Consider the following 15000-nt stretch of genomic DNA (forward strand, 5'->3'; position numbering starts at 1 on the left):
ATCTGGGGCACTGATGACTTGCAGATGACCCCTATTGATTTTGAGGTCACTAGGTCAAAGGTCAAGGTCACGGTGACCCGAAATAGGAAAATGGGTTCCGGATGATAACTCAAGAACGCATACGCCTAGGATCATGAAACTTCATGGGTAGATTGATCATGACTCGCAGATGACCCCTATTAATTTTGAGGTCACTAGGTCAAAGGTCAAGGTCACGGTGACCCGAAATAGTAAAATGTTTTCCGGATGATAACTCAAGAACGCATACGCCTAGAATCATGAAACTTCATGGGTAGATTGATCATGACTCGCAGATGACCCCTATCAATTTTGAGGTCACTAGGTCAAAGGTCAAGGTCACGGTGACCCGAAATAGTAAAATGGTTTCCTAATGATAACTCAAGAACGCATAGGCCTAGGATCATGAAACTTCATAGGTAGATTGATCATGACTTGCAGATGACCCCTATTGTTTTTGAGGTCACTAGGTCAAAGGTCAAGGTCACGGTGACCTGAAATAGTAAAATGGTTTTCGAATGATAACTCAAGAACGCTTTTGCCTAGGATCATGAAACTTCATAGGTAGATTGATCATGACTCGCAGATGACCCCTATTGATTTTGAGGTCACAAGGTCAAAGGTCAAAGTCACGGTGACCCGAAATAGTAAAATGATTTTCGGATGATAACTCAAGAACGCTTTTGCCTAGGATCATGACACTTCATAGGTACATTGATCGTGACTCGCAGATGACCCCTATTGATTTTCAGGTCACTAGGTCAAAGGTAAAGGTCACAGTGACAAAAATCGTGCTCACACAATGGCTGCCACTACAATGGACAGCCCATATGGGGGGCATGCATGTTTTACAAACAGCCCTTGTTTAATATTTGAATTGGTATTTATGACTTGAGTTTTCTCCGATTAACAAATGCAATATTGAACAATTTCAGGTCTTCTTGTTTACTCATGATGTTCTTTTCTTGTGCTCTTTTTTGGATTGTATTGCTGTGGATTAATTTTATTTAATTGACATGACATTGTGTGGATTTGGAAACTCGATCATATTTGTTGGATCTTCAAGTCGTATTTTTGTTTATAATGACTGATATAAGACTTGAGATGTAAATGTTTCTAAAACATTTAATTTAATTCTTGAGCTGACCCACCAAAAATCCTAGAACATTAATGTCCAACAATTAATATTGGTTTTGGGGTATATAACTTATGCATTTATATGGATATATTCATATTGATGCAATTTATTTATGGAAACCTTTTGAGGTAAAACATTAAGAGAGAGGTCATGGTATTGTGAGAATTCTTATATGTTTAATACAACAACAAACACTATTTTTCAGAAGAAATTTTTATTCACACATTCAGAAAAAATTATTATGCTATAAAGTATGTGCTTTCCAGAGTTTGTGAGATAGATTGTCATTTGTAAGTTATAGTTTAAGTTTCTATTTGAATCTGAATAATAAATTTATTATACATTTCATGTGGTATTAAAAAATGAATATAAAACAATTATTATTAATTGTCTTATAAATTGTCTTGTTCTTTAAAATTTAATAAAATCTGAATTATTGTTTAGTTATTTTATTTAATTTTATGCAATAATTACTCATCTTATAAAAATGTGTTCAAGAGAAAGTTAATCAACTTAAAACAACATATCCTAGTTTTTGCATATTATTCAGGCCACAACATATTTATCAGTTGCTCGACTGACTAAATCAGAGGCAAACTCAAGGCGCTGACTAATAAAACATGTTATGTACATATTTGTTCAATATTTGTGCCACACGCATTCATTGATTACTGCAATTTGTTCTATTAACTGTTAAACCAAAAATAACAGTTTAATGTTGTAAAATATGTAAACTAAACCAAAATGAACAGAAAAAACAACTACTCCTCTTTGGATGCATGGCCAAATGGGCTAATATAGTGAGCAATAAAAATCAAGAACTGTATTTGTGAAACTCCATGCCCAAAAATCCTAAACGAAACTCAAACATGATCTGTAAGTCATCCAGGTTGACTCACAAACCAAAAATCCAGTCAATATCTGCAAGTGTTAAGGAAACAAACTCTGGAAACAGATGCTGAATGGACGGAATGACAGACTAACAGACTGATGTGCGAGTGCTATATGCCACCCTACCGGACGCATACAAATGTTGAATTCATTTTACAAATTTTAGGTGCGCCAAATAGGATGAACATATTATCATTAATTATGTATATATAGGACTAGTTATGTTGGTATCATATCATATTGCATGTACTAAAATTTGTCCACATGTGCAATTTGTCTTCAGGAAATGTTGTAAATAAAACTTGAAAAATCATGAAAATCTGTCAATTTGTTGTGGCCTCAGTGTCAAAATTAATGTATTTTAGGAAAACATTGATCAAAATTTTTTTTATCAGTAAGCTTGACAAACAAATAAACTTCATTATATATCCATGAACATAAAAAAATAGTATGAAAGGCAATTTATCTATGCTGTTTACCACAAAAATGAATGACAAGGAATATTCTAAAACAATGAAATTAAAAACTTCTGGAAGGCACAGAATGCAATTGTGTACACATACAGACATTTCAATGCTAAAACAACGTGAAGTATCAACAAAACTGTGTGTGGGAATAGTCACACTTTCTGTAAAAAAAAATACTTATTGCGATTGTATAGGTCTTCTGGAACAAATGTAGTAATATTGAAAAATTGTTTTTACGTGATAACAATATATAATTTTGTTTTCAAAAATACAAAGGTACTACATGGATTGACTACAATTATTTTCTTGGACCATATGACCAGCTTACTCTTAGATTTAAGATGAAGCATTTTATGTTGATTTTATTTAAATTATGTTGTTAGAGTTTTGGTATTGAGTCTATAATTATTAACTTTTACCACCTCTACATTATTAATTAAGAAATAAGGAAAATATGTTGAATGACACACTAGCATTGTTGCTTTGTATATATACAAACTGGAAAGTTTTTGTTATTGAATTTGAATCTATTATTTATTCTTAATCCTAAGAATTGGTGGAATAATATGAGCCCTGTTTAGATTCTCATTGTTTTTGATCAGTGCTAAAACCAAGACGGAAAGAGCATTGAGGTGCTGTTCTTTTTTGGTTCCTAATGTTTGCCACATGTCAATATGAACATTTGTTATATATTGGTAAAATTGAAACAATAAAACATATAATATACATGAGTATACCCATTCCAAACCCTTTATAAGTATTTTAATACTTATGAATATTAAAGTAATCCTTTTTAAAATATTCAGTATCCTGTAGCCTTTGTTAACTGAGATCTTTATGCATTTTTGTGAAATGTCAATCCAGCTTAAGTTGAATTCTTGAACATTGTGTTATTTATACATAGAACACAAATAGTATTATAAAAAAGGCCTCTCAAACAGATACATACAAAACCAAAAACAAAGATCCCATGGGCTAGCAATAAAATTGTCAAATTGATGCTGGTTTTCTTCAAGGCATGTTTTTTATGTCCCCCACTATAGTAGTGGGGGACATATTGTTTTTGCCCTGTCTGTTGGTCTGTTGTTTGGTCTGTTGGTTGGTTGGTTTGCGCCAACTTTAACATTTTGCAATAACTTTTGCTATATTGAATATAGCAACTTGATATTTGGAATGCATGTGTATCTCATGGAGCTGCACATTTTGAGTGGTGAAAGGTCAAGGTCAAGGTCATCCTTCAAGGTCAGAGGTCAAATATATGTGGCCAAAATCGCTTATTTTATGAATACTTTTGCAATATTGAAGATAGCAATTTGATATTTGGCATGCATGTGTATCTCATGGAGCTGCACATTTTGAGTGGTGAAAGGTCAAGGTCATCCTTCAAGGTTAGAGGTCAAATATATGTGGCCCAAATCGCTTATTTTATGAATACTTTTGAAATATTGAAGATAGCAACTTGATATTTGGCATGCATGTGTATCTCATGGAGCTGCACAATTTGAGTGGTGAAAGAACAAGGTCATCCTTCAAGGTCAGAGGTCAAATATATGTGGCCCAAATGGCTTATTTTATGAATACTTTTGCAATATTGAAGATAGCAACTTAATATTTGGCATGCATGTGTATCTCATAGAGCTGCACATTTTGAGTGGTGAAAGGTCAAGGTCATCCTTCAAAGGTCAAGGTCATCCTTCAAGGTCAAACGTCATATAGGGGGACATTGTGTTTCACAAACGCATATTGTTTTATCTTGCTTTCTTTACATAATTTTGAAGGCCAACATTTGGTTGTTTCATGTCTTTATCTGAAACCATTTTTCAACGCCATTACTATTTCCAATAAATATTGTATAGATAAAGTCAGTTTTACAGACAAAGCTATGCAGACCAATAAAATAATCACATGGCCCATGGAATCATTGAAGGGGCATACTAATGGTAAATTGCATAAAAAATGTACTGGGTGTAGAAAAAATAGTTCATTAAAAGCAAATTAAGCTGTTATATGCACATATATACATTGACTTTGACATTAAAATAAAATATTATATGTTTGAAACAATCTGAATAGTTTGATTTTGTAATAAAAAGACACTTAACTTGTTTCGTAAATAAATTACATGGATTTCAATGGAATACAAATACTTGTTTTAAAGGTAAAATTGCTACTATTTTACGCAGATAATTTATGTAAAAAATCATGATTATGCCCCTTTAATATAATAATTAGTAAATCATAATAATAAATAATAAAACACCTTGCACCACAAACAACAGAAAAACATACAGAGGTCCCTATGACAAAATAGAAATAGAAATATCTATATAACGAATCTTTGTGTCTATTAATATAAGGACAAGGACCAAGTTGGCCTGTGTGTTCTCTACCCCTTTTTTATAATGAAATGGATTTCAATGATAGAAAAACTGCAATGGTTGAATTTCGTTGTTGAAACATACTATGAAGTGCAACTCTTACAACTAAAACCATATTCTGCTGGAATGTTTTTGACCTAATATGAACCATGCAATTTAAACCACTAAATATCATTAAGACAAATGCAGCTTCGATAAATAAGTGGATAATTTGGTCCTTGATGGATGCAACATAAACAATGTCGGGTTAATGTTTGAAAGCTTAAGTATATATATACAATCTCATAATGTGATCGGACTGTCCGTCCATCTGTCCGTCCGTCTGTCCGTCTTTCCTTCACACTTTGCGATTAGGTTTCGAAAAATGCTCATAACTTCTATGTCCCTTGAGATATAACCTTCATATTTGGTATGTATGTGTATATGAACAAGGCCTTTCCATACGCACACAATTTTTCACCCATGTGACCTTGACCTTGAAGTTAGGGTCCGCGTTTAGGTTTCGAAATCTGCGTTTAGGTTTCGAAAAATGCTCATTAACTTCTGTGTCCCTTGAGATAAAGCCTTCATATTTGGTTTGCATGTGTATATGGACAAGGCCTTTCCATACGCACAAAAAGTTTGACCCCTGTGACCTTGACCTTGAACTTAGGGTCCGCGTTTAGGTTTCGAAATCTGCGTTTAGGTTTCAAAAAATGCTATAACTTCTATCAAAGCGTTTATAGGGGGCATATATGTCATCCTATGGTGAAAGCTCTTGTTACCAGTATGTTTGTAATAATATTACAAACACTAAAATGTCTGTGCCAAGTTCTTAAGTCATCAGAACCAAACTGCAAAATCTCAAAGCAGTGTAAAAATTGGATAGAATGAGATTGTAATAGAGGACCAGATGAAATGTGTACTTATATCTTCCTTTATTTTTTGTATAGCATGATCATGTATACAATAATAAAGAAAGATAATTATGAAGATACTCTATGAACAATACATTTTTTTTATATAGATAACTATTCATTTTGAAGCTTTTAAAAATCATATTCATGCATTTTTTTTGTATTTTATTTATTTTATATATTTTAATTCTTTTTTTCCTGCTCTCATTCCTATCATACACATTTGTGTCCTGTTTCAGTGTTACCATTCATTACATAAAGAGAAAACACAGCTATAAATTCACACTATGCATATATATATATATATTTTTTTGTTTTCCAACAAACATTCTTTCAATGGCTCTCATCTTTTGCATGTATGTTTTTAAAGCTATTTGATTTTATCAAAAATTGTTTTAACAATTATAGCAAAATAATAATAGTTGCATACAACAATTTTACAAAAGCTTGAAAATAATCAAATGTTCAACTCAGTACAACACAAACAAACACCATTAGTATAATATATATACAAATGATTAACTGTACATAGGTTTTTTACTGTTTCTATGTGAAACTTTGTACACTATAACCAAACATACCATGCCCAGATTTTGTCATACCGTAGGTTTCCACGTATAGTGCGCAGTGTTTTACCTCCAAAATTCAAATTAAAAAGCTGGTGCGTGCTATACATTGATACAGCGCTATCCTGGCTGCTAAATTGGTAAAAAAATGTTGTGTAATCGTAAATTATCAAAATGGCCGCAATGTTTTTTCCAGAAAACTACCGCCCTATAATCGTACAGACTGAGGGGCCATTGTCGAAACAAAAAGAAGTTGCTACTGGTAGATATGAATGCGGTAGAAGAAGTTTTGGTCAAAAATATATTTGTTTGAATAAACTTGCGGACATTTCTTTGTTTGTGTTTTTACACTATTTTATTGATGAATTCCGATGGGGATTGTTGTCGACATTCCGGAGAGCAGGCAAGGGTAGGTGCGAACGAGGTCTTTTTTGCAAGTAACGGTAGGTGTGAAAGGGGGTCATTTTGCACTTTGTAATTGGCAGATGTTATTGAGTAATATGTGCCACGACTTGTTAAGACGCTAATTGACATTTGAGACACTAATTGACACTTGAAAACGTGAAGATATGCAATTGCATTTTGTGTGTATAAATATTGAACGTTCAACAGTGGTGTACCTCAACAACTGTATTCCCGTCTCCCATGCAACATTCAAATTTACCGGTAATGCCCATGCTTTCCCCGAGTAAATATCACACGATGTTCACTAATTCTTATTTTCTCACTTTTTTCACGAAATGCACATGGACTATTAATCTTTTGCTAGAAAATCACAAAATTGTCAGAAAAGTAAAGTGCTATGCAACCCATGCTCCTAATCATAATGACGCTTCCTATTTTGAATGCTTAATTAAGCTTTCCAATGCCCCGGATTATTGGATTGTGCAATAGTAAAATGGCGGCCATTTTCGGTCCGATTTGGTGGTTGTTTTGTCTTTAAATATTTCTTTCTCCATGTTTGCATTTAAAAAACAGCCTGCGCGCTTAATACACGGGGGCGCGCTATACGTGGAAACCTACGGTATATATAAACATGTAATTGTGCACATGTTTCAGCTGATGAATCATATCATAATAGTAAATAAGAGGGATATCTTTTTATTCGCCAAATCAAACTCTATGACAAAAGCTTATGTATTCATTATGACATTTCTTAAATATTTTAAAGCATACAGGTCAGCATAAGGTCAATGTTGGCATGATATTACAAACACATAAACATATGCATTGACAGTTCTAGTATGTTGGATTTCATACATACACATAAATCATTTACAGTTCTAACATAACATGGAAATAAAGTTATGTTATCATCAGGGATCATATTTTCCGGCAACATCAATCGGTCTGGATTTAACTGGGGAAAATGTGTCCGAAAATTTATATCCGAAATCATGACAAATTACGTAAAAATATATACAATTGATTTTGCCATTCATGAAGGTGGTATATAAAAGTTAAAGTTTAATTCCCTTAGGCATTTTTTTAAACGGTAAATACGAGTTTTCTCAATTGGTTTTATCATTTGCTATTTCATTGTTGCTTCGTGCACGGACTCTAGATGAGTCAATATACGCTCTGTTTTTCGTGTGCTGTTTTATCTGACTTTTTTTCATTGTTGTCAATATTATTAATCTGTGTGAGTTGATACCACGCATCTAAACTTCCGGTCGTGGTTATTCAACAACAAACAATAAAGTACACAAATTATTTCGATTCTAACACGATTTTTACTAAAGCTTTATACAATGTATATTATTTTTCTTGTGTACTTGTGTGAAGTTCCGCCCATAAAATAACTTTCGGCTGTTCTGTCGATCAGATCCGCGACTTTCATTCATTTATTGCCGGATTATTACGCTGGTGGAAAATGTATCGGCATGATTTGTTTAGTTACAGCGCGTGCTTTCAGTGTATAAGGTCCGCCCACAATTATTGCAGAATATCTGATTTTCTTCTTTGTTTATATGAAAGTTTACTGTTTCATGCAAGAAATGCACAATTTCCACGAGGATAACATCAAGATTTCCATCTCCGAAGTAACTGTCAACGATTTTATCGTGGACGAGTTGACATTACGGACCGATTAATTAGTGTGCTGGGTATAAGCCATTGAAATTATGGATTGATATTGACACGGGTTATTCACGCATGACTAATACACAACCGCGCGAATCTTCGCTGCTTGGGGTCATACTAGTAGGCTGACATGCAATAAACTGGTCCTGACCGGTTTAGAGACTGCAGCGAATGGTATATCACACCTAATCGAGATAAGAATGTAAATAGGGGGTGTTAGCATGCTCACTGTGTAATCAATTTCATGACATGGGAATTTTAGCAAACAGAATAGGACCGACTGTTTGGGATTTTCAATCGGTCTTTCATGACCCCAATCGGTCTAGGACCGACAAAACCGAAAAAAATATGATCCCTGGTTATCATACATTCGCATGAACATGATTATTGACAGCTCTAATGTTATATGGAAATTAAATTAGGATTTAATTGCAATGACAATTCCAATAAGCAACTTGGAAATAAAGATAGGATGTCATTAATATCAACATAAGAAGGGATTAAGTATTCACTTATAATTCACATTATAAGTAACATTCTCAGGAGAAAAGCTTTCTACATTTCTCATCTGTAACATATACAGGGGAAAATGTACGAATGCTGAAATCAGTATCACAGACAGGAGAAAGCTGCCCTTGCATTATTCTAATCAGTAACTTATATAGGGGAAAAGCAATTTTTTAATCAGAAGCATCTACAGGAGAAAGGTACCTTATGTTCATATCAATAATACGCATGTAGACAAGCTTTTTGTACCCTACCGGAGGGGACTTATGGTTTGCGCTCTGTATGTCAGTCTGTCAGTCCGTCACACTTTTCTGGATCCTGCAATAACTTAAAAAGTTCTTCATATTTTTTCATGAAACTTGAAACATGGACAGATGGCAATATAGAGATTATGCATGTCAATTCATTTTGTTCCTACATCAAAAATTGTGGTTGCTATAGTAACAAATGTAAAGAAAAAAAAATACTGACAATGGTGGAGTTTCACCGGTAGGGGACAATATTGCTTGGCAATCTCATGTCTCAGTTTATATCCAACAAACATACACAAGAAACAAGTTTTACATGTATTATATTTACATTTTGGAATGTAAGTGCAAATAAGTTTTCAATGTTCACATCATTAATGTGCTAAGGATACAAGTCACGCCAGCAATAGAGCTAATACTGAAATATCTACACAACAATGTACAAAACAAGAATCTTGTTCAATGGTAAAAAGCAAGAAGAGAAAAATGTCATGCATTAAATCTTCATATCCACACGATACATACATCAATATCTTCTTAAATGACATAACATACACAACCCAGAGGATAATACAACCTTCTTGGCAACAATTTGAGAAGGCACACTTGCTATTGGTTACCACAAAGGAAAGCAAAGTTTGTATGGTTTATACAGCAAGCTGTACAGAGAGTTAAAAGTATATATGAAAATATAGTGTCATGAATTTGGAAAATTTGAATTTATACTTAATTTGTTGAATGGATGCATCAAAATGTTGTTTTGTATTGTGAAATGCATCAAACAATCACTTTGTGCTATACAAACCACTGGAGCACCACAGACATGCAATAGTCCATTAGTATTTCATATTGGTGTTTTTTACCAGGTTTTCCGAAGGAAAAAACTGGTTATTAGATTGGCGCATGTCGGCAGACGGATGGGCAGGCGGAACAAGCTTGTCCGGGCCATAACTTTGTCGTACATTGTGAGATTTTAAAATCATTTGGCACATTAGTTCAACTTCATGAGACGGTGTTGCGCGAAAGAATTACAACGATATCTCCAAGGTTAAGGTCACAATATGAGTTCAAAGGTCAAAAATTGCCATAAATTAGCTTGTCTGGGCCATAACTATATCATTCATTTTGAGATTTTAAAATCATTTGGCACATTTGTTCACCATCATTGGACGGTGTGTCGCACAAAAGAATTACGTGTATATCTCCAAGGTCAAGGTCGCCAGGACTAAAAATAGATTTATTTTTAAACAAATGGGGTAAATTTTAAACAATCAGTTCAGTTTGAATTGTCTCCCTTTATCAGACTTTTTTTCAACTGAAAACCTGGTTTTGTGACAAATTTGTCCCTTGTCTGTTTTGTATATATAGGTTTATGACCAGCAATATGTAATAATGTAAAATAAGCCGCGAAAACTCTGCGTAACATCCCTAACTTCATGTGATGCAGCTAAGAACTGCACAGAAAAAGACATTCGCTTTCCATGATCTCATTCATTGAACTCTTTACCTTTCTCAAACGCCAACCACAATCAACGCCGTATATCTTTTTTAAAGATATTTCTTGTTTGTCTTATTTTTGCCTTATTGTCTTTATGCTTAATATTTTAGTTTAAACCTATAATATTTTCGAGTGAAGAACACTTAATATGTTGTTTTGTCATCACATAAAATCAAGTATTTTGAATAAGATTAACACTAATTGTAACATATCTACCATATAAATTATAAATTAAATGACACTATTGCCTTCATAATATGATACAACTTTTCACTGAATTTACTGAATTATACATGATGATTTTTGATTTTCAAGCTTCATTTTATACAATTCCATTTCCAACTCTTCTCTTCTTTGTTCTTCTCTATAATATTTTTTCTCCCTTCGCTCATCCTCTTCCTGCCTTGCCCTTCTTTGTTCTGCTTCATAAGCTTTACGCTCCTGTCGATCTTCCTCATCCTGTTCAGCCTTTAAAGTAAGCTTAGCCATTTTCTGTTTTGTTTTATAAAGTTCACGCTTCCTTTGAAGTTCCCTTTTGTGAGCAGCTTCAGCAGCTTTAATGTTTTGTTCAGTGATTTGTTTTTTTAATGCCTTTAAAGCCTCGCGTTCAGCTTTTAGAAGTTCTTCTTTGTGCTTTATTTCAGCATCTCTTGCAGCTTCAGCAGCTTTAATAGCAGCTTCAGCAGCTTTAGCAGCTTCTTCAGTTTTTACTTGTTTAAAACGTGAACTGAAGCAGGGAGAAAGCTTTCTTGCATTTGCACTGTCAATGGAAGTGAATATATCCTTTATAATTTCTTCCTTTTCTGTTTGTGAACCCTTATTGTCTATGTAAAGCTCCTTATCTTTACAAAACCTGAATACAGGTTCAACTTCCGAATGTTTTCCCCCAACATTGGCATGGAAGTGTTTTTCAAGTTCATCTTCATCTTTAGTAAAAGTCATGATTACAAAAGCGTAATCATTAGCATCATCTCCAAAGTATTCCATGAATCGTTGGAATTGGTCTTTTACATCCGTGATTCTGTTTGGATCAATTACAAAACAAACTGCATGAAATCCGGGATGCAAATCTTTCTCTGCTTGTAAAAGTTGCTCCTTAAAATCTTCATCACTTTGGCTGGAGGGATCAATCACTTGGAATTCCAAAATCTGTACTTTACGACCGTTGCTTTCCCAACTCTTAAAAAAAATAATATATATATATTATATTATATTATTATGTTATATTATATAGAAAACACAGTTGGATTTGCACAAAATTTGGTTACTCTGGTGTGATAACATAACATTAACCATATATATATATATATATATATATATATATATATATATATATATATATATATATATATATATGCAAAACCAACTGTGTTGACTATGCAAAAATTATAAATGTTAAGCTTTCTGGGGTGAAAGTGCTACTGAAATGAGTAATTGCCTGGCGACAGCCTCTAGTTTGTTTTAAGCTCACCTGTGCACATTTGCTCAGGGTGAGATATTGGGATGGCCTTTGGTCCATTGTGTGTATAACCTTGATCTTTGAAGTAGAGATAACACTTTATCTTATGATGGTTTGTTTTTTAGCCAAGTTATTTCAAAACCCCACATGATATGGCAAAGGTATTGCTGAGAGTAGGGAGACAGTTGTTAAACACAACCAAACACCTTAAGATACAAAATAATTCAATTTTATGGATGAGACATGAACTTTTCAAGCTGTTTTATTGTCTAATTGGACCTTTAATCTCTAAGTGTGACTTGGAGTTACAGAGAGGGGAGCTTCATTCAACACCTTATCTAATGGTTTACATTTTTGCAAGATAGACAATGCCGCTTATTTAAGCGGCCTTCTTTGAAGCCTTGATAGCCATAAAAATAATTGAAGCTCCAATAACAATAACACACAAATTATACACACAATCAACAAAAAACAACAACATTGCAGTCAAAGGGTAGTAACTGTCTTAATAAATATTATGAGTTGTCTCACATGTTACAAAAGCTTAATTTATGAGTTAAGTGGTGATAAGGTTTTTATGCCCCCAGTAGGCTGGCATAATAGCAGTTGGACTGTCCGTCAGTCCGTCCGTCCGTCTGTCTGTAAATCCGTCCGTCCATCTGAAAACTTTAACATTGGTCATAACTTTTGCAATATTGCAGATAGCAACTTTATATTTGGCATGCATGTGTATCTCATGGAGCTGCACATTTTGAGTGGTGAAAGGTCAAGGTCATCCTTCAAGGTCAAAGGTTAAAAAAAAAAAATCCAAGGGAAGTAACACGCTTTAAAGGGAGATAATTTATATTTATCATTTGGCAGGTATACAGATCATTTTCACAAGTGAAGTAATATTTTTAAGGGATAAAAAAAAATCAAAGCGGCGCAGTAGGGGGCATTGTGTTTCTGACAAACACATCTCTTGTTTCTTTTATTTCACTTATTGACCGATTTTTTTAATGCATATAACTTTTATTTAAACCTGCACAATATTATGTCAGGATAAACATTAATTCTGTCTATGTTTCATCAAGATTGAGCCATAACTGTGGCTTCTAGAGTGTAAACAACGTTTTTCTAAGACTAGATCTGGTGACCTAGTTTTTCAAAGCATATGAACCACATTCAAACTCAGTCTATAAAAGGTCCAGATATAAATTCTGACAAAGTTTCATCAAGATTGAGTTATTCATGTGGCCTCTAGAGTAGTAACAAGGTAATTCTAAGATCCGACCAAGTCTTTTTCGACGCATGTAATCCAGATTCAAACTTTGCATAAATTATCGTCAGTAATAACATACTGAAAAGGTTTCATCAAGACTAAGTCAGAAACATGGCATCTAAAGTGGTAACAACATATTTCAAGATTTACCCTTGTGACCTATTTTTTGGTGAATGCAATACAGATTCAAACTTGGCCTAGATATTGTCAAGATAAACATTCTGATCAATTTTTATCAAGATTGCATAGTACAATTGGCTTTGACAGGAGACTCGTTTAAGCTCCCCGAATTTTTTTGGGGGGGGGGGGCATTATTATATAAGTGCCAGTTTGGGGTTCCTTACTTCCTTCCTTCCGTCACACTTTTGTGTTAGTTTCTCATAGCGCTTTCAATATTTTACAGATCTCTTACATATTTGGCATGTAGGTACCTTGCGTGGACCTCTACCTTTAAATGAAGTTTGAGGTCACTGGGGTCAAGGTTGCCAAGGCTAATAATAGATTTTTCCATCACACTTTTGTTACAGTTTCTCATAGCGCCTTCAATATTTTACCGATCTCTTACATATTTGGCATGTAGGTACCTTGCATGGACCTCCACCTTTTAATGAGGTTTGAGGTCACTGGGGTCAAGGTCAAGGTTTCCGAAGCTAATAATATATTTGTTTAGGTGGTTATTGCCCTTCGTTAACAATTCTAAACAATTTGATCTTTCTGTGAAAGATCACAGAAACTTATTATCTGAAGTTTATGAAGCCATGCAGTATCCTTCATGGTGGGAATACCTAAATATGTCATATTGTTCCACTCTAGTGAGTTTTCAAGGAGTTATGGCCCCTTGAATAATAATCTAGATGCATGTGACTCAGATTTTATCTCAGCCTATATATTGTCAAGATAAACATTCTTTAGACGTTTTATCAAGATTGGATGAGAAATGTTGCCTGTACAGTGGTCAAGAGCTTAAAGTTGACAATGCAAATCACCCAAGACAAAGCAAACAATGCCGGACTCTGGTGATCACTATGGCTCACCTTGAGTGCTTAGTGAGTAGTTGACCCCTTTTGAAATTGGGTTCAATAGGTCAAAGGTCAAGGTCACTTTCACACTTAGTGCGAAAATGGTTTCCGATTGATAAATACGTCAACCAATTGACGGATTGGCTTGATACTTCACATGTGCATTGGCCTGGGACAGTAGGTGACCCCTTTTGAAATTGGGGTCACAAGGTCAAAGGTCAAGGTCACTCTCATACTAAGTGTGAAAATTGTTTCCGATCAATAACTTATCAACCAATTGACTGATTGGCTTGATACTTCACATGTGCATTGGCCTTGAACAGTAGATAACCCATTTTAAAATTGGGGTCATTAGGTCAAAGGCCAAGGTCACTATCACACTAAGTGTGAAATTGTTTCCAATCAATAACTCATCAACCAATTGACCGACTGGATACTTCACATGTTCATTGGCCTTGGACAGTAGATGACCCCTATTGAAATTGTTGTTATTAGGTCAAAGGTCAAGATCACTATCACACTAAGAGTGAAAATTGTTTCCGATCAATAACACATCAACAAATTGATCGAAT

The 15000-nt window shown here is 34.2% G+C and overlaps 3 protein-coding genes across 11 annotated transcripts in view; 1 reads left to right on the top strand and 2 right to left on the bottom strand.

Moving 5' to 3' along the window:
• The window catches only part of LOC127873151 (homeobox protein Nkx-2.2a-like), a 384621-nt gene that overhangs the window by 148327 nt on the left and 221294 nt on the right, over positions 1 to 15000 (bottom strand). The gene's annotated exons all lie outside the window — the stretch shown is intronic.
• The window catches only part of LOC127873148 (alpha-(1,6)-fucosyltransferase-like), a 176586-nt gene that overhangs the window by 1919 nt on the left and 159667 nt on the right, over positions 1 to 15000 (top strand). The gene's annotated exons all lie outside the window — the stretch shown is intronic.
• LOC127873147 (uncharacterized) overlaps positions 1387 to 15000 on the bottom strand; it is a 58924-nt gene continuing 45310 nt past the window's right edge. The window contains exon 8 of the mRNA XM_052416798.1: positions 1387 to 11868. Coding sequence (XP_052272758.1) covers positions 10969 to 11868 — 900 coding nt within the window. The 3' untranslated portion in view covers positions 1387 to 10968. The remainder of the gene's footprint in view (positions 11869 to 15000) is intronic.

This window comes from Dreissena polymorpha, chromosome 3 (genome assembly GCF_020536995.1).
Source record: "Dreissena polymorpha isolate Duluth1 chromosome 3, UMN_Dpol_1.0, whole genome shotgun sequence".
Classification (NCBI taxonomy): domain Eukaryota; kingdom Metazoa; phylum Mollusca; class Bivalvia; order Myida; family Dreissenidae; genus Dreissena; species Dreissena polymorpha.